The sequence below is a fragment of the Giraffa tippelskirchi genome, chromosome 7, assembly GCF_054371585.1.
Source record: "Giraffa tippelskirchi isolate mGirTip1 chromosome 7, T2T-mGirTip1v1.2.pri, whole genome shotgun sequence".
Lineage (NCBI taxonomy): Eukaryota > Metazoa > Chordata > Mammalia > Artiodactyla > Giraffidae > Giraffa > Giraffa tippelskirchi.
The window spans coordinates 76,054,403-76,070,455 of record NC_137281.1 but is presented as its reverse complement, the minus strand read 5'-3'; the positions used below and the strand labels follow the sequence as shown (position 1 = coordinate 76,070,455).

General features: G+C 37.2%; 1 protein-coding gene across 7 annotated transcripts in view; it reads left to right on the top strand.

The window, feature by feature from the left end:
- The window catches only part of AP3B1 (adaptor related protein complex 3 subunit beta 1), a 234,808-nt gene that overhangs the window by 84,982 nt on the left and 133,773 nt on the right, over positions 1-16,053 (top strand). For all 7 annotated transcript variants that reach the window (XR_014058467.1, XM_081505951.1, XM_081505949.1 and 4 more), the window contains one exon: positions 12,331-12,486. Coding sequence is in view for 6 of the 7 variants with exons in the window: in XM_081505951.1 (XP_081362077.1) it covers positions 12,331-12,486 (156 nt within the window). In the remaining variant the exon portion in view is untranslated. The remainder of the gene's footprint in view (positions 1-12,330; positions 12,487-16,053) is intronic.

The window sequence follows — 16,053 nt, the reverse complement described above, 5'->3', positions numbered from 1 at the left end:
AAAATGATCTAGATTTATTTTAACTGCCTTATTTTTAGAACCAGCTGTGTTCCAAGGTGCAAAAGAGCAAGTTTTACAGGTTCATTACTGTTTTTTTACATCAGATTTCTGTTAAATGGTTCTCTTTGTAATAATCAGTAATTTATTGTAGTAAAGGTGAAATTATTTAAATCATCATGAGGTTTAGAAAAATTGCCAACATAAGCCACTATATAAAATGTTTTAATTAACACTCATTAAAGTCCCTATAGGTGATAATACTTCATTTCTCTAGCCTCAGTACAAACAATATATAATAATTGATTTTTGAAAAACTTTTTGTTGCCAGCACTTCTAAAACAATTGTCTGTTTTCCTGTCCTTTGATAGAGAATGAAAGCTGCAACTTAATATTTTTTCTTTCTAAATTGTACCTTATTTTATCCGAGAATCAGATCAGATGGTTAAGATTATATGCATAATATACTCTGAATGAGAACTTAGCATAATACCTAGAGACTGCTATTACTAATACATAATACCTAATTGCTATTTCAGCTATGTAGGGAAGGCCTTTCTACTTAATTCTAAATTCATAGATGTTTTGTATGAATTGAAACTTCATGTGTACGTGCTTGCTAAGTTGCTTCAGTTGTGTCCGACTCTTTGTGACCCTGTGGACTGCGGCCTGCCAGTCTCCTCTGTCCATGGGATTCTCCAGGCAAGAATTCTGAAGTGGGTTGACATGCCCTCCTCCAAAGGATCTTCCCGACCCAGGGATCGAACCCACATCTCTTACGTCTCCTGCACTGGCAGTTGGGTTCTTTATCACTAGCGCCACCTGGGAAGCCCATGAATCAAAACTGCATAATGTTATTATCTAGATAAAAATACAGTAGAAGGTATTTTTTAAACTGTTTAAACTAGATTAAAAATAGAGTAGAAGGTATTTTTTAAACTGTTTAAAAAAATCAAGCAATTGCATTAGAAACAAAGTATTTCTAAAATATTTTTTTCAAATACACATGAAGGTATATTAAAGTTAGTTCATCTACTTTTTTCATATATGATGTACAATTAGTATACTGCTGCTGTTGCTGCTGCTGCTAAGTCGCTTCAGTCGTGGCCGACTTGTGCAACCCCTAGACGGCAGCCCACCACGCTCCTCTGTCCCTGGGATTCTCCAGGCAAGAACACTGGAGTGAGTTGCCATTTCCTTCTCCAGTGCATGAAAGTGAAAAGTGAAAGTGAAGTCGCTCAGTCGTGTCTGACTCTCAGCGACCCCATGGACTGCAGCCTACCAGGCTCCTCCGTCCATGGGATTTTCCAGGCAAGAGTACTGGGGTGGGATGCCATTGCTTTCTCCGAATTAGTATACTAAGTTGAGCAAATGGAAGTTTCTTTCTATAGATTTCAACATCTTTGAAACTATTTTATTTATATTTACTCTTAAGCAGACTAAGCATCCTTCTGATTGTATCTTCTTTAACCAAACAGCAACAGAAAATGTTTTTGGACAAGGTGAAAATAAAATTCTTTGCACCATACATTTAAAATGTTAATTAAGAATGATTATTTTGGAGTTGTTCTAAATTATCTAAGATACAAGTGTGAGTTGTTACTTAATGTCTTTGATTATCTGGGCTGTTTTCTCTAAGAGAGTATAAATCTTCCTGAGTCTGATCTGTCCCAGTGGTTGCTGAAATTATAGCGCTTTATATCAAAGTTATGTAAAAAAGTGAATCTGACTTTTCTGTAAAAATAATACGGGGTTGAGAGACTTTCCTGGTGGTCCACTGGTTAAGACATTGCACTTCCAATGCAGGGAGCACTAGTTCGATCCCTAGTCAGGGAACTAAGATGCCACATATTTTCCAGTATGGCCAAAAAAGAATTAGTTTAAAAATAATAATACAGGTGAAAGTCGCTCAGTCATGTCCGACTCTTTGTGACCCCATGGACTGTACAGACCATAGAATTCTCCAGGCCAGACTACTGGAGTGGGTAGCCTTTCCCTTCTCCAGACAGGGTTGAAATTCCCACCAAAAAGCTCAGTCTTATCACTTAATTCCTTGAATATATTGTCCATAGTTACGTCTCAGTTCTTTAAAATTCGTGTCTAGTAGCCTCATTTTTTAGCTTCTCTCTTTATTGTCTTTGTTTTTTAAAACTTATTTTCACGTCATTGCTTTTTTCTTATATGCATATTTAGAAATAGGTAATGTATATGTCAGAAGCAAATGGCTTCATGAATTTTTGGAAAATGAAGACACCGATGTAATGAGTACTCAGATTAAGAAACAAATTATAAGTATTCACCAGAAGCCCCTAATTCCTCACTTTCCACTTAATATCCTGCTTTCCCTCTCAAAGGAAATAATATCCTGACCCTCAGTGACGCTGCCTTTTCTTCCCTTTTTTCTGCCCTCTTTCCTTACTTTCTGAAAAATTGTTGAACTAGTTCTGAAGCTTTGGATGATTAGTTTTGGTTTGTTTGTGGATTATTACTTGATCAGGGTATCAGCAATCTGAGTTCATTCATTCACCTCAATTCTAGACTGACATGATTAAAATATAAACTTCAATTTTATGACCTTAACTCCCTAGGATATAGGCTTTCAGGAGTTAAAACCAGAGACTAAGGAGAGTTAGGGGTCTTGCTTTTTGGTGGATCCTGATCACCAGCTTTTGCTTCTGTAATTTTTGTGAATCTGCTAAAAGCTCTTTAGGCCTTTCAAATTTTTGTTATGTATATAACAACTCATGCTTTGGGTGGAGAAACAATTGCAGGTGTTTAACTGTTAGATTTCTAGGTTTACCACTACTTCTGGGTCTTGCCTGCATAATTCATCACTGTTCTTTTAGCTTTTCAGTGCCTTCAAACAAGTGTGTTTCATTTTTCTTTCCTAGCTCACTATAAAGGTTATTCCAAATTGCCTATTATTAGAAGCAGAACTCTGTGATCCTGTATTACCCATTTTTAAGTCTTATTTTTAATGACATTTTGTCCCTGAGGTTTGTGACTTCTTTTAAGCAACTGGAACTAGCATTGATTAAAGTTGTTTTAGTATGAGTTCCCTAAACAGTACATTGTGGTTCAAAATGAAGCACCTGTACAAAAGCTTCATGATATACTTGTAAATCTCAAATATGAGGCAGTTTTTCTGAGGGATAATTTTAGGGTTAGGGTTTCAGGGTAAACTTTTCTTCATATTTGGCATCTGGGGTATTTGATTTAAACTGAGGTAATAATTTCTAGAAAAAATTTTAATAATAAAAGTAATGTTAATTGCTACTATTTGAGTGTTTAATATTCACTGGACACTATGTGGTTGTATACTTTCACTAAACAAATCAATTTCACGAACTCTTTCAGAATATTATTTGGGCTTCCTAGGTGGCGCCAGTGTTAAAGAATCTGCCTGCCATTGCAGGAGACAAGAGACTAGGGTTTGATCCCTGGGTTAGGCAGATGCCCTGGATAAGGAAATGGCAACCCACTCCAGTATTCTTCCCTGGAAAATTCCATGGACACAGGAGCCTGGTGGGCTGTACTCCCTGGTGTTGCAAATAGTTGGACATGATTGAGCACACACACATGCACTCATGATATAGATACTGCTTTTATTTCATTTTACAAATGAGGAAATGAAGACAAGGAGAGGTCAAGAAATTAACACGATCGTAGACGCAGCTCTGATACTGAGCTGCCATGACCTAATATTAACCCATTTTGATTGTACGCATGTTGCTTCCATTCTATTTTGGCTCATGTCTGTTCTCATAGGTTGAAAACCTGAGAAAACAGCTAGCAGTGACAGAGATTCAGATATTAATTAAGTTATTGCAGATTGGCACCAATCCTGTGAGGAAGCCTCATCTCTTTCATTTCATTAACCTAATCAATCCTTACATTTTTTTCCTTTTAGTTCAAACTTAAGAGAATTATTCCCTGGTGGCTCAGAGGTTAAAGCGTCTGCCTCCAATGTGGGAGACCTGGGTTCGATCCCTGGGTCGGGAAGATCCCCTGGAGAAGGAAATGGCAAACCACTCCAGTATTCTTGCCTGGAGAATCCCATGGACGAAGGAGCCTGGTAGGCTACAGTCCACGGGGTCGCAAAGAGTCGGACACGACTGAGCAACTTCCCTTTCCTTTCCTAAGAGAATTATGCTGTTGGTAAAAATATATAGTTAGTAATTAGCAACCAGATCTAAAAAGCTATGCCATGATGTTCTCACAGCAATAAAACTAAGTTGAAATTTCACAGAAAGTGTAAGAGAAAGTTTCTTTTGAAGGGAATATACTTTGAAATAATAGTTCATATCAGTAACTATTTTAGGTATTAAGCAACATGTTCTTTGTGTTTGTTATCCAATAATCCTGTTGTTAAAACTTTGTACTATTTCAAAGAATCCCTTTCATTTTAGTAAATAACACTAATTTGTCTAATGTTAAATGTTAAGAAAGAATTAGTTTATAGATCTTTAATAAAACATTTCAGTTCCATCACTTAGTTGTGTCTGACTCTTGGCAACCCCATGAACTGCAGCACTCCAGGCCTCCCTGTCCATCAGCAACTCCCTGAGTCCACCCAAACCCATGTCCATCGAGTCGATGATGCCATCTAACCATCTTATCCTCTGTCATTCTCCGCCTGCCCTCAATCTTTCCCAGCATCAGGGTCTTTTCCAATGAGTCAGCTCTTCGCATCAAGTGGCCAAAGTATTGGAGTTTCAGCTTCAACATTAGTCCCTCCAATGAACACCCAGGACTGATCTCCTTTAGGATGGACTGGTTGGATCTCCTTGCAATCCAACGGACTCTCAAGAGTCTTCTCCAACACCACAGTTAAAAACATCAGTTCTTCTCCACTCAAGCTTTCTTTATAGTCCAGCTCTCACATCCATACATGACTACTGGAAAAACCATAACCTTGACTAGGTGGACCTTTGTTGGCAAAATAATGTCTTTGCTTTTTAATATGCTATCTAGCTTGGTCATAACTTTCCTTCCAAGGAGAAAGGATCTTTTAATTTCATGGCTGCAATCACCATCTGCAGTGATTTGGGAGCCCAAAAAATAAAGTCAGCCACTGTTTCCATTGTTTCTCCATCTATTTTCCATAAAGTGATGGGACCAGATGCCATGATCTTAGTTTTCTGAATGTTGATCTTTAAGCCAACTTTTTCACTCTCCTCTTTCACTTTCATCAAGAGGCTCTTTAGTTCTTCTTCACTTTCTGCTATAAGAGTGGTGTCATCTGCATATCTGAGGTTCTTGATATTTCTCCCGGCAATCTTGATTCCAGCTTGTGCTTCTTCCAGCCCAGCGTTCCTCATGATGTACTCTGCATAGAAGTTAAACAGGCAGGGTGACAATGTACAGCCTTGATGTACTCCTTTTCCTATTTCGAACCAGTCTGTTGTTCCATGTCGAGTTCTAACTGTTGCTTCCTAACCTGCATACAGATTTCTCAAGAGGCAGGTCAAGTGGTCTGGTATGCCCATCTCTTTCAGAATTTTCCACAGTTTATTGTGATCCACACAGTCAAAGGCTTTGGCATAGTCAATAAAGCAGAAATAGATGTTTTTCTGGAACTCTCTTGCTTTTTCAGTGACCCAGCAGATGTTGGCAGTTTGATCTCTGGTTCCTCTGCCTTTTCTAAAACCAGCTTGAACATCTGAAGGTTCACGCTTCACGTATTGCTGAAGCCTGGCTTGGAGAATTTTAAGCATTACTTTACTAGTGTGTGAGATGAGTGCAATTGTGCAGTAGTTTGAGCACTGTTTGGCATTGCCTTTCTTTGGGATTGGAATGAAAACTGACCTCTTCCAGTCCTGTGGCCACTGCTGAGTTTTCCAGATTTGCTGGCATATTGAGTGCAGCACTTTCACAGCGTCATCTTTCAGGATTTGAAATAGCTCAACTGGAATTCCATCACCTTTGCTAGCTTTGTTCGTAGTGATGCTTCCTAAGGCCCACTTGACTTCACATTCCAGAATGTCTGGCTCTAGGTAAGTGATCACACCATCATGATTATCTGGGTCGTGAAGATCTTTTTTGTACAGTTCTTCTGTGTATTCTTGCCACCTCTTCTTAATATCTTCTGCTTCTGTTAGGTCCCTACCATTTATGTCCTTTATCGAGCCCATCTTTGCATGAAATGTTCCCTTGGTATCTCTAATTTTCTTGAAGAGATCTCTATTCTTTCCCATTCTATTGTTTTCCTCTATTTCTTTGCATTGATCACTGAGGAAGGCTTTCTTATCTCTCCTTGCTATTCTTTGGAACTCTGCATTCAAATGGGTATATCTTTCCTTTTCTCCTTTGCTTTTCTCTTCCTGTCTTTTCACAGCTATTTTTAAGGCCTCCTCATACAGCCATTTTGCTTTTTTGCTTTTCTTTTCCATGGGGATGGTCTTGATCCCTGTCTCCTCTACAATGTCATGAACCTCGATCCATAGTTCATCAGGCACTCTGTCTATCAGATGTAGTCCCTTAAATCTATTTCTCACTTCCACTGTATAATCATAAGGGATTTGATTCAGTCTGAATTTGGCAATAAGGAGTTCATGATCTGAGCCATAGTCAGCTCCTAGTCTTGTTTTTGCTGACTGTATAGAGCTTCTCCATCTTTGGCTGCAAAGAATATAATCAAGCTGTTTTTGGTGTTGACCATGTTGTGATGTCCATGTGTAGAGTCTTCTCTTGTGTTGTTGGAAGAGGGTGTTTGCTATGACCAGTGTGTTCTCTTGGCAGAACTCTATTAGCCTTTGCCCTGCTTCATTCTGTACTCCAAGGCCAAATTTGCCTGTTACTCCAGGTGTTTCTTGACTTACTTTTGCATTCCAGTCCCCTATGATGAAAAGGACATCTTTTTTGGGTGTTAGTTCTGTAAGGTTTTGTAGGTCTTCATAGTATTGTTCAACTTCAGCTTCTTCAGTGTTACTGGTCGGGGCATAGACTTGGATTACCGTGATATTGAATGGTTTGCCTTGGAAAGAACAGATCATTTTGTCGTTTTTGAGATTGCATCCAAGTACTGCATTTGAGGTTGCATCCAAGTACTGCATTTCGGACTCTTTGGTTGACTGTGATGGCTACTCCATTTCTTCTAAGGGATTCCTGCCCACAGTAGTAGATATAATAAAACATACGAAGCATTAGTTTATAGAAGTTTTACATAATAGCTTTGTAAGATCTTTGTATGTGGGAAAGGTGCTAATGAAAGAAACAAATTCCTCAATAATCTTTTTACTAAAATTACTGCCATAATCCTAAATACTTGTACACTAAAATAAGCAAGTATCATTTATTAACATAACATAGTTGGGCTTTAATAAAGTTAATAGTGAAGGAGAACTAGAACGAATGAATAAACTTTTTAAAAGGCAGCTTTATGTACTTCTGAGGATTTTGTTATAGTGCTGTGTTTCATATTGATGATGAATATGATAAATACAGCAGTTTCATCATATCGGTTTTAGGTTGATTTTGAACATTTGTTTGATTAGTATACCCTGAAGATTGTAAGTGAGTGCTTAGACTTAAAGAATAAGTTATTTGTGTATTGGCCTTGATATAAAAGTTTATCTCAGTTATAGTCCTTTTTTTTAAGCACTTAAACAAGTAATTTGTTTTGAATTGTATATTTGAAGAACATAATGTTATAATTTCTAGTTTACTTCTGAATACGGGTATTACTTTTAAAATGCCTTTTGTTTTCAAAGCATATAAATTTGGTGAGTTTCTTTTGTTTGGAGAATTTCTTAAGATATTTTTTATTGTCGATTTAAAAAACACTAAGATAATATTATTGTTACTTCTAAGAAACCTAAAGATCATGTTTCTGATGAAAAGTGTTTTCAGTAATATTTAAGTAAAGATTGTGTCCTAAAAGCACTTACAAGGAAAACAATTCATTATGTGATGTTAAACTATCACAGTTTATGTAATTTCTTTTTTTGTTATCTTATAACAATGGATAAATATATGCAAATTACTTTTAAGTGATTTGCTGATTTTTTCTCCTTAATTTTATTTAATTAAGCTTTCTATTTTAAGATAATTGTAGATTCACATGCAGTTGTAAGAAATAGTATAGAGAGATCTGGTTTAACCTTTATTCATTTTCCTCCAATGGTGACATTTTCCTCCAATGGCAAAACTATAGTAAGATACTACAACCCGGATATTAACGTTGATACATTCATGATTCAGAACGTTTCCATCACAAGTATCCTTCATGTAACCATTTTATAGCTAAACTCCTTTCCTCCTCTGCCTAACCCTGCTGCCCCTTAACTCTTGGTAACCTCTAATTTTTTCTCCATCTCTATAAGTTTGTCATTTCAGGAATGCTGTGTAAATGGAATCATACAGTATTAACCTTTTAGGATTACTTTTTCTCACTCAAGTTCAGTATACTTCTCTGGACATTAATCAGAATTGTGTGTATCAGTAGTGTGTTTCTTGTTATTTCCACGTGGTATTCCATGGCAGAGATGTTTAACCATTTGCTTAACCAATTGTTTAACCATTCATCCATTGATGGACATCTGTGTTGTTTCCGTTTTGGCTAATAGGGATAAAGCTGCTATGAATATTTTGTGTGCAAATCTTTGTGAGAATTAATTTCTATTTCCCCGTGATGAATTTCTATTTCCCCGTGATGAATGCCCAAGAGTGTAATTTCTGGGTTGTATGGTAAATATAGGTTCAGTTCTGTAAGATACTGCCAACCTGCCAAAGTGACTGTAACGTTTTACGTTTACCACCAGCATATGAATGACCCATTTCCTCGATGTCCTTACTGTCATTTGGTGTTGTCAGTACTTTTAAATTTAATTTTAGATGAAAGCAATTCTGATACATATGCCATAACAAAAGCACCTTGCAGTGGTTTTAATTTGTTTTGCTTCATGTGCTTTGTTTGTCTTTTGGATATCTTCTTAGGTAATTGTCTGTATTAGTTTGCTAGGGCTATAACAAAAGACTGGTTAAAGGAAAAGAAATTTATTTCCCATTGTTTTCTTACGGATTTTCCAAGAGGCTAGAAGTCCAAGATCAAGGTGTTAGCAGGTTTGCAGGTTTCTCCCAAGCTGCCTGTCCTTGGCTGCCTTCTTGCTGTGTTCTAATATGCCTTTCTCTCTTCTAAGAAGAAAACCAGTTGTATTGGACTAGAATACCATTGATACAATCTAATTTAACCTTGAAGTCCCTACTTAAGCATATGGTCACCTTGAGGCTTCAACATATGAATTTTAGGGGAGACATAATTCAGTCTGTAAGGATATATTTTGTCCTTTTTTATACTGAATTGGTTTTTTACTGTTGTGTTTTAGGAATGGTCTGTATATGCTAGATACTAGCCCCTTGTTTCATATGTTGTTGTTGTACAGTTCTAAGTAGTTTCAAACTCTTTGTGACCCCATGAACTGAAGCACACCAAGGTTCCCTTCCTTCGCTGTCTCCCAAAGTTTGCTCTAACTCATGTCCATTGAGTCGATGATGCTATCCAACCATCTCGTCCTGTCATCCCCTTCTCCTCCCGCCTTCAATCTTTCTCAGCATCAGGGTCTTTTCCAGTGAGTTGGCTCTTCACATCAGGTGGCCAGAGTATTAGAGCTTTAGCATCAGTCCGTCCAGTGAATATTCAGGGTTGACTTCCTTTAGGATTGACTGGTTTGATCTCCTTGCTGTCCAAGGGATTCTCAAGAGTCTTCTCCAGCACCATAGTTCAAAAGCATCAAGTCTTCAGTACTCATCCTTCTTTATGATCCAACTCTCACACCTGTACATGACTACTGGAAAAACCATGGTTTTGATTATACAGACCTTTATCAGCAAAGTGATATCTCTGCTTTTTAATATGCTGTCTAGATTTGTCATAGCTTTTCTTCCAAGGAGTAAGTTTCACGTGTAGTTGCATACATTTTTTTGCCAGTGAATAAATTGTTTTTTCTACCTCTTTTTGTTCTTTTTTTTTTTTTAATATTTAATTTCATTTTGTTTCTTTATTGGTGAAACCGGGCATCTTTTCATGTTTGTGGCCATTTGTATTATTATTATTATTATTATTATTATTATTATTTTGGCCACACCATGCAGTATGTGGGATCTTAGTTCCCTAACCAGGGAATCTGCTTCCCCTGCTTGACTCTTGAAATGCTGAATGATTTTTTTGTTGAAACCTGGACATTTTGGATATTATGAGATTATGGATCTTATTCAAATTTTAAGTTTTAGCTGGGTTTGTTTGAGACTATTCCAGCAAAGAAATGTGGGGTGCTGCCATCTCATTACTGCCAGGTCACGTTAAAAGTCTAGGTCCCCCCCCGCCCGCCCCAGCCTCCGTTGACCCCTCAGGGGGACCGCTCATTGTTGCTGTGGGTGGATATGGGATTGGGCTCTGCACCGTTACTCCCCTGGTAGCTTTCTGGCTGGGAGGGATGGAAGTGTCTCATGACTGTTCCAGATGTGTCTTCCACTGACACCACAGAGTGGTGTGTCCTTGTTACCACTGGCTGGTGCTGCTGCACGTCCCGAGTGGAGTATCCACTAAGCATCCTCTGCGCCCAACGTAGGGGAGCCAGGGATAAAGTCACCTCCGTATTGATCAGCAGACTTGGATGTCCAAGCTCCCCACACCATATTACCTCCTGGTGGGGATTAAAATCTCAGTTCTATCTTTGCCTTTTCTGATAGCACCCCAGTGGCAGGCTGAGGGGAGGAGTGGAAATCTAGGCTCTCCTTGTCAGTCTTTGCTTGTGGGATTAGGGGTAGGATCGTGGTTTATTTATCCAGAGTTGACTGTACTAGAGCAGTTATTTTCTTAGAAAGTTTTCTGTCTTGCTAGACTTTCTCTTTCTTGGTTCTTTGGCTACAAGGAGCAGGCTTTTGGGGGATTTATTTAATCTATACTTAATTGATTTTCTTATTAACTCACTTCTCTTCCATCCAATCTTTGATATATGAGGAAAAATAAAAATCCAAGGAACTCACCATTGCATCATTCTTTGGGTCCTGAGGTGTCCGTATCCAGCCTTTCTTCTCTCCGCCTTTTTCTTAAATTGTTTTATATATAATGTCTTGGGTTTCTAGTTGTTCTTAGTGAGAAGAATAGGAAAAAGTGTATCTATTCCATCTTCCCAGAAGTGGAAAATACATTTCAGGTACTTGGTAACAGAAATTGCCTCTAAATAGTAACTGCACTGTGTGTGCTAAGTTGCTTCAGTCATGTCCGACTCTGTGCGACCCCAAGGACCGTAGCCCGCCAGGCTCCTCTGTCCGTGGAATTCTCCAGCAAGAGTACTGGAGTGAGTTGCCATGCCCTCCTCCAGAGGATCTTCCTGACCCAGGGATCAAACCCATGTCTCTTATATCTCCTGCATTGGCAGATGGGTTCTTTACTAGTACCACATGGAAAGCCCTAGTATTGCACCTGGATCCACTTAAATATTATTGTCTTTGTGTGCTTTTTGTTGTTTTTTATTTTTAGGACTCCTTACCTGTAGGCTGGGATTCCCAAGGGACTCTGGTAAAGAATCCTGCCAATGCAAGAGACACAGGTTCGATCCCTAGGTCAGGAAGGTCCCATGGAGGAGGAAATGACAACCTACTCCAGTAATCTTGTTTGGAAAATCCCATGGACAGAGGAGCCTGACGGGCTACAGTCTGGGGGATCACAAACAGTCGGAACAACTGCATGCACGAATGCATGCACCTGTAGGCTAATTTTACTGACAGAGATAATAAAGAATTCAAATAAATAAAAAGTACAAGACAAAAACATATAATCAGGTCTCAGGGATATACATAAATCTCAAACTGAGTCTTTCTTGACAACACAGGGACCTTCTTAATTAACAATTTTTAACCTGTCAAACTTTATTAATGATTTCTTTTATGTGTGTTGCAGTTCAAACAATTTTCTTCTTTCCTCTGACCCTTTGATCCAGTTACAGAGTGACTGATAATTTATGGAAACAGTTTTCAGCTTTGGGCAGTCTCATATCATAGGCTTTGTTAGAATTTAATGGTCAGGTTTTCCCTTTGGACGGCTGTGGGTATTTCTATGGTAATTTAATGTGAGATTTGCTATATAATATAAAAGTATTATCTATTGCACTAAAGGACAGTTACTGTGCCATAAAATATAAGAAAAAGGAAAAAAAAAAAGAAAAAGGAAGACCTTTCTTCCATATAAGTAACATAGTTTCAAATTACCTCGACAGTAGTATTCGTAAAATATTATCATTATTGTAGATGTTTTTTAAAATGTTTTCTTTGTGTAGTATTTGGGCAGTTCCAGGTCTGAGCTAATCTTGGAATTGGGTTTCTTTCCTGTAGGGTGATGGTCCAGAGGACAATGAAAAGGATTTCTATGATTCTAGTGAGGAACAGAAAGAAAAGGCTGACAAAAGGAAGAGGCCATATACTATGGATCCAGACCACAGACTTTTAATTCGGAATACAAAGCCTTTGCTTCAGAGCAGGAATGCAGCGGTATGTAAAAACCATTACAAGAAATAATTCATTCACAGCTTTTTAGAAACAGTGCTTAAAGGTATGCAAGTTCAGTAAGTAATTTTGAGTGTCCTAATGGAGCATTTATTTATTTTTTGTATACTAAAAATCAGGTTTTTATAGGTTACTTGATTTGGTAGCTGTCCTCATTTTCTTTTTGATTTTGTAATTGGATTCCTGAGATATGAGCCCAAGATGTTTTGCAGTTGATTGGAAGAATGTATGTATTTCTCTATTATGAGATTATTGTTGTGAGTACTTAATAAGGTTGTTGTTGTTTAGTCACTAAGTCATGTCCAACTCTGCTACCCCATGGACTGCAGCATGCCACGCTTCCCTGTCCTTCACTATCTCCTGGAGTTTGCTCAGATTCATGTCTGTTGAGTCAGTGATTCTATCTAACCATCTCATCCTCTGCTCGTTATATTTGTATTTATCTAATAAGAGTTTTGAAAAGACTAAAGTATAGTTAGAAACACCTAGCGTGACTCCTCATACATACAGAGTAAATTTTAGCTGGTAGGAATAATTAAAAATCATCCTTACTCGGGTCCTAAGTTTTTGTTTTGTTTTATATCTTTATGTTAAATAACTCTTTATATTTTAAAATATTTTAAAAGAATACAGTAGAAAATTAGAAAATACAAACTAGCAAAACTAATATAACCATTATATTTCCATCACGTATCAGTTATAATGTCTTAATGCAGTTTTCCCCAGATCTTTCTTTTCTGTATAAATGTCCCTCTTTCATATGTGTATATATCTGTACATAATACATTTTAAAACAAGATAAAAGTCATAGTACACATAATATTTTGTAGCATATTTTTTCTAGTCAGTTCCCTATTTCTACTTCAGTTAGATTTTCTCTTATGAAATACCAGTTTACCTGAAATTCTTCTATAACTGGTTCACCTATGCCAGTTACACTGTATTATATCTGGTTGTTATATCTTCTTAACCTCTCAAGCCTTGCAGAATGTTCTCTGGGTTTGTCTGGTTACTTTCTTTACTATACCTTGTGTTTCCTGTTAACTGGGAGTTATGTAATTTTTGATGAATTCAAGTTAAATGTTTTCTTAAACTTAATTTAATTAAAACCAAATTCTTAATGAATCATTCTGTGCAACTAGTTAAAACTGAAAATGAGAGTTTCCCTTGAACTGCTTTGTTTTCTGATGCTTGAGAATTTGATCCTTAGAGCTTTGTATGTGTATCTTAGGAATTAGCAGAAGTTTTTATCTTATACTTTGTATTTAGTTTCTAAATCATGCTTAAGGAACTATGCACAATAGCGACACATATGTTATTTTATTAATATTGTAAAATATGCTTATATTTTAGTGTGCCCTCACTTGACTTGATGTTACTTAAGTAACTGTAACTTGCCAATTAAAATTACTTTATAATTTACTCATTTTTAATTTAACTTTGTCTTGGAAATTGGCTTATAGTCCAAATACTTACTGATCAAAAATGTTTTTGAATAGTGAACCAAATAGAGGTAGTTTGTACTGTACCAGTATACTTTGGTTCTCTGCTTATTTGATTATATACAGCTAGAAGTAGTTTATTTTTTGTTCCAATATGTTTTAGTATCCTGCTTATTTGGTGCAGGTGATTTAGAAAAGGCAGAGGAACCAGAGATCAAATTGTCAAAATCTATTGGATCATAGAAAAAGCAAAAGAATTCCAAAAAAAAATCTACTTCTGCTTTGTTGACTACACTAAAGCCTTTGACTATGTGGATCATGACAAACTGTGGAAAATTCTTAAAGAGATGGAAATACCAGACTACCTTACCTGCTTCCTGAGAAACCTGTATGCAGGTCAAGAAGCAACAGTTAGAATTGGACATGGAACAAAGGACTGGTTCCAGATTGGGAAAGGAGTACATCAAGGCTGTATATTGTCACTCTGCTTATTAACTTATACTCAGAATACATCATGTGAAATACTGGACTGGATGACTTACAAGGTGTAATCAAGATTGCCGAGAGAAGTATAAACAATCTCAGATATGCAGTTGATACCATTTTAATGGCAGAAAGTGAAGAGGAACTGAAGAGCCTCTTGATGAAAGTGAAAGAGGAGAGTGAAAAAGCTGGCTTGAAACTCAATATTCAAAAGACTAAGATCATGGAGTCTGGTCCCATCATTTCATGGCAAATAGGTGGGAAAAAAGTGGAAACAGTGACAGATTTTATTTTCTTGGGCACCAAAATCACTGCAGATAGTGACTGCAGCCATGAAATGAAAAGATGCTCCATGGAAGAAAAGCAATGACAAATCTAGACAGCAGAGACACCACTTTGCCGACAAAGGTCTATCTAGTCAAAGCTATGGTTTTTCCAGTAGACATACACCAATGTGAGAGTTGGACCATAAGTAAAGAAGGCTGAGTCCTGAAGAATCGATTGTTTTGAACTGTGGTGTTAGAGAAGACTCTTGAGAGTCCCTTGGACTGCAAGGAGATCAAAGCAGTTAATCCTAAAGGAAATTAATCCCGAATATTCATTGGAAGGACTGACGCTGAAGCTGATGCTCCAATACTTTGACCACTTGACGTGAAGAGCCAACTCACTGGAAAAGACCCTGATGCTGGGAAAGATTGAGGGCAAGAGGAGAAGGGTGTGGCAGAGGTTTGAGCAAATTCTGGGAGATGGTGAAGGATAGGGAAGCCTGGCATGCTGCGCATGGAGTTGCAAGGAGTCAGACATGCCTTAGTAACTGAGCAACAATAAATATATGTAAAGGTTGACTTTGAAAGTATTGTGAATAGATTTTTTTTTTTTTTAAGCCTTCTTAGCTTACAAGAGAGACTTTGAGAATTTGTTTCAGGAAACTGTCAGTCCTGTGTAGATTGAATTGGAGATAACCAATACTGGAGGCAGTGTTGGGAGGCTGTTCTGACAGTCTGGATAAGGTGATAGTATATGAATGGTTAGGAATAGAAAAGTTTTTACAGGATGTACTTTCTTATACATAATTTAAGTGTTGAAGGCTTATGAGGTTGTGTACTTTCAGTTGTTTTGGAGTTATGGGAGCTTCCCTCATGGCTTTTACAAATTAAACTATAAAATTCAAATTTGGGGTGTTGAAGAGAGATTAAAACTCTTAGATTTGTAAATATTGGGGAAAAAGAAGATCCTTTAGCCCCTTTGGGTTTGGGAGTGCCCTAATTAATGCATCAGAACAAATGACATACTAAGAAGAATCTAGAATCTTAAAATCATTGACACACATAGAAAGTACAGTTTATGAAGCTTCAGCTTTCTTTTCTACATATAATACTTATTAGCCATCTGTGTGCTTTAATATTTTTAAAAAATGACTGTCACCTATTTGTAGATTGTCAGTAATAAATTTTTTCTTACTAAAGTTTTAAATTCAACAGAGGCTGTTCTATAATTAAAGTGTATTTGTAGATCACAGGTGAAGAAATTAGATATTCTTAACCTCCTCAATTTCCCAAGTCATGTCTGAAAGCTGGAAATCAGTCTTGTTACAAAAAAGAAAAGTACACAAAAATGCCATAGAGCC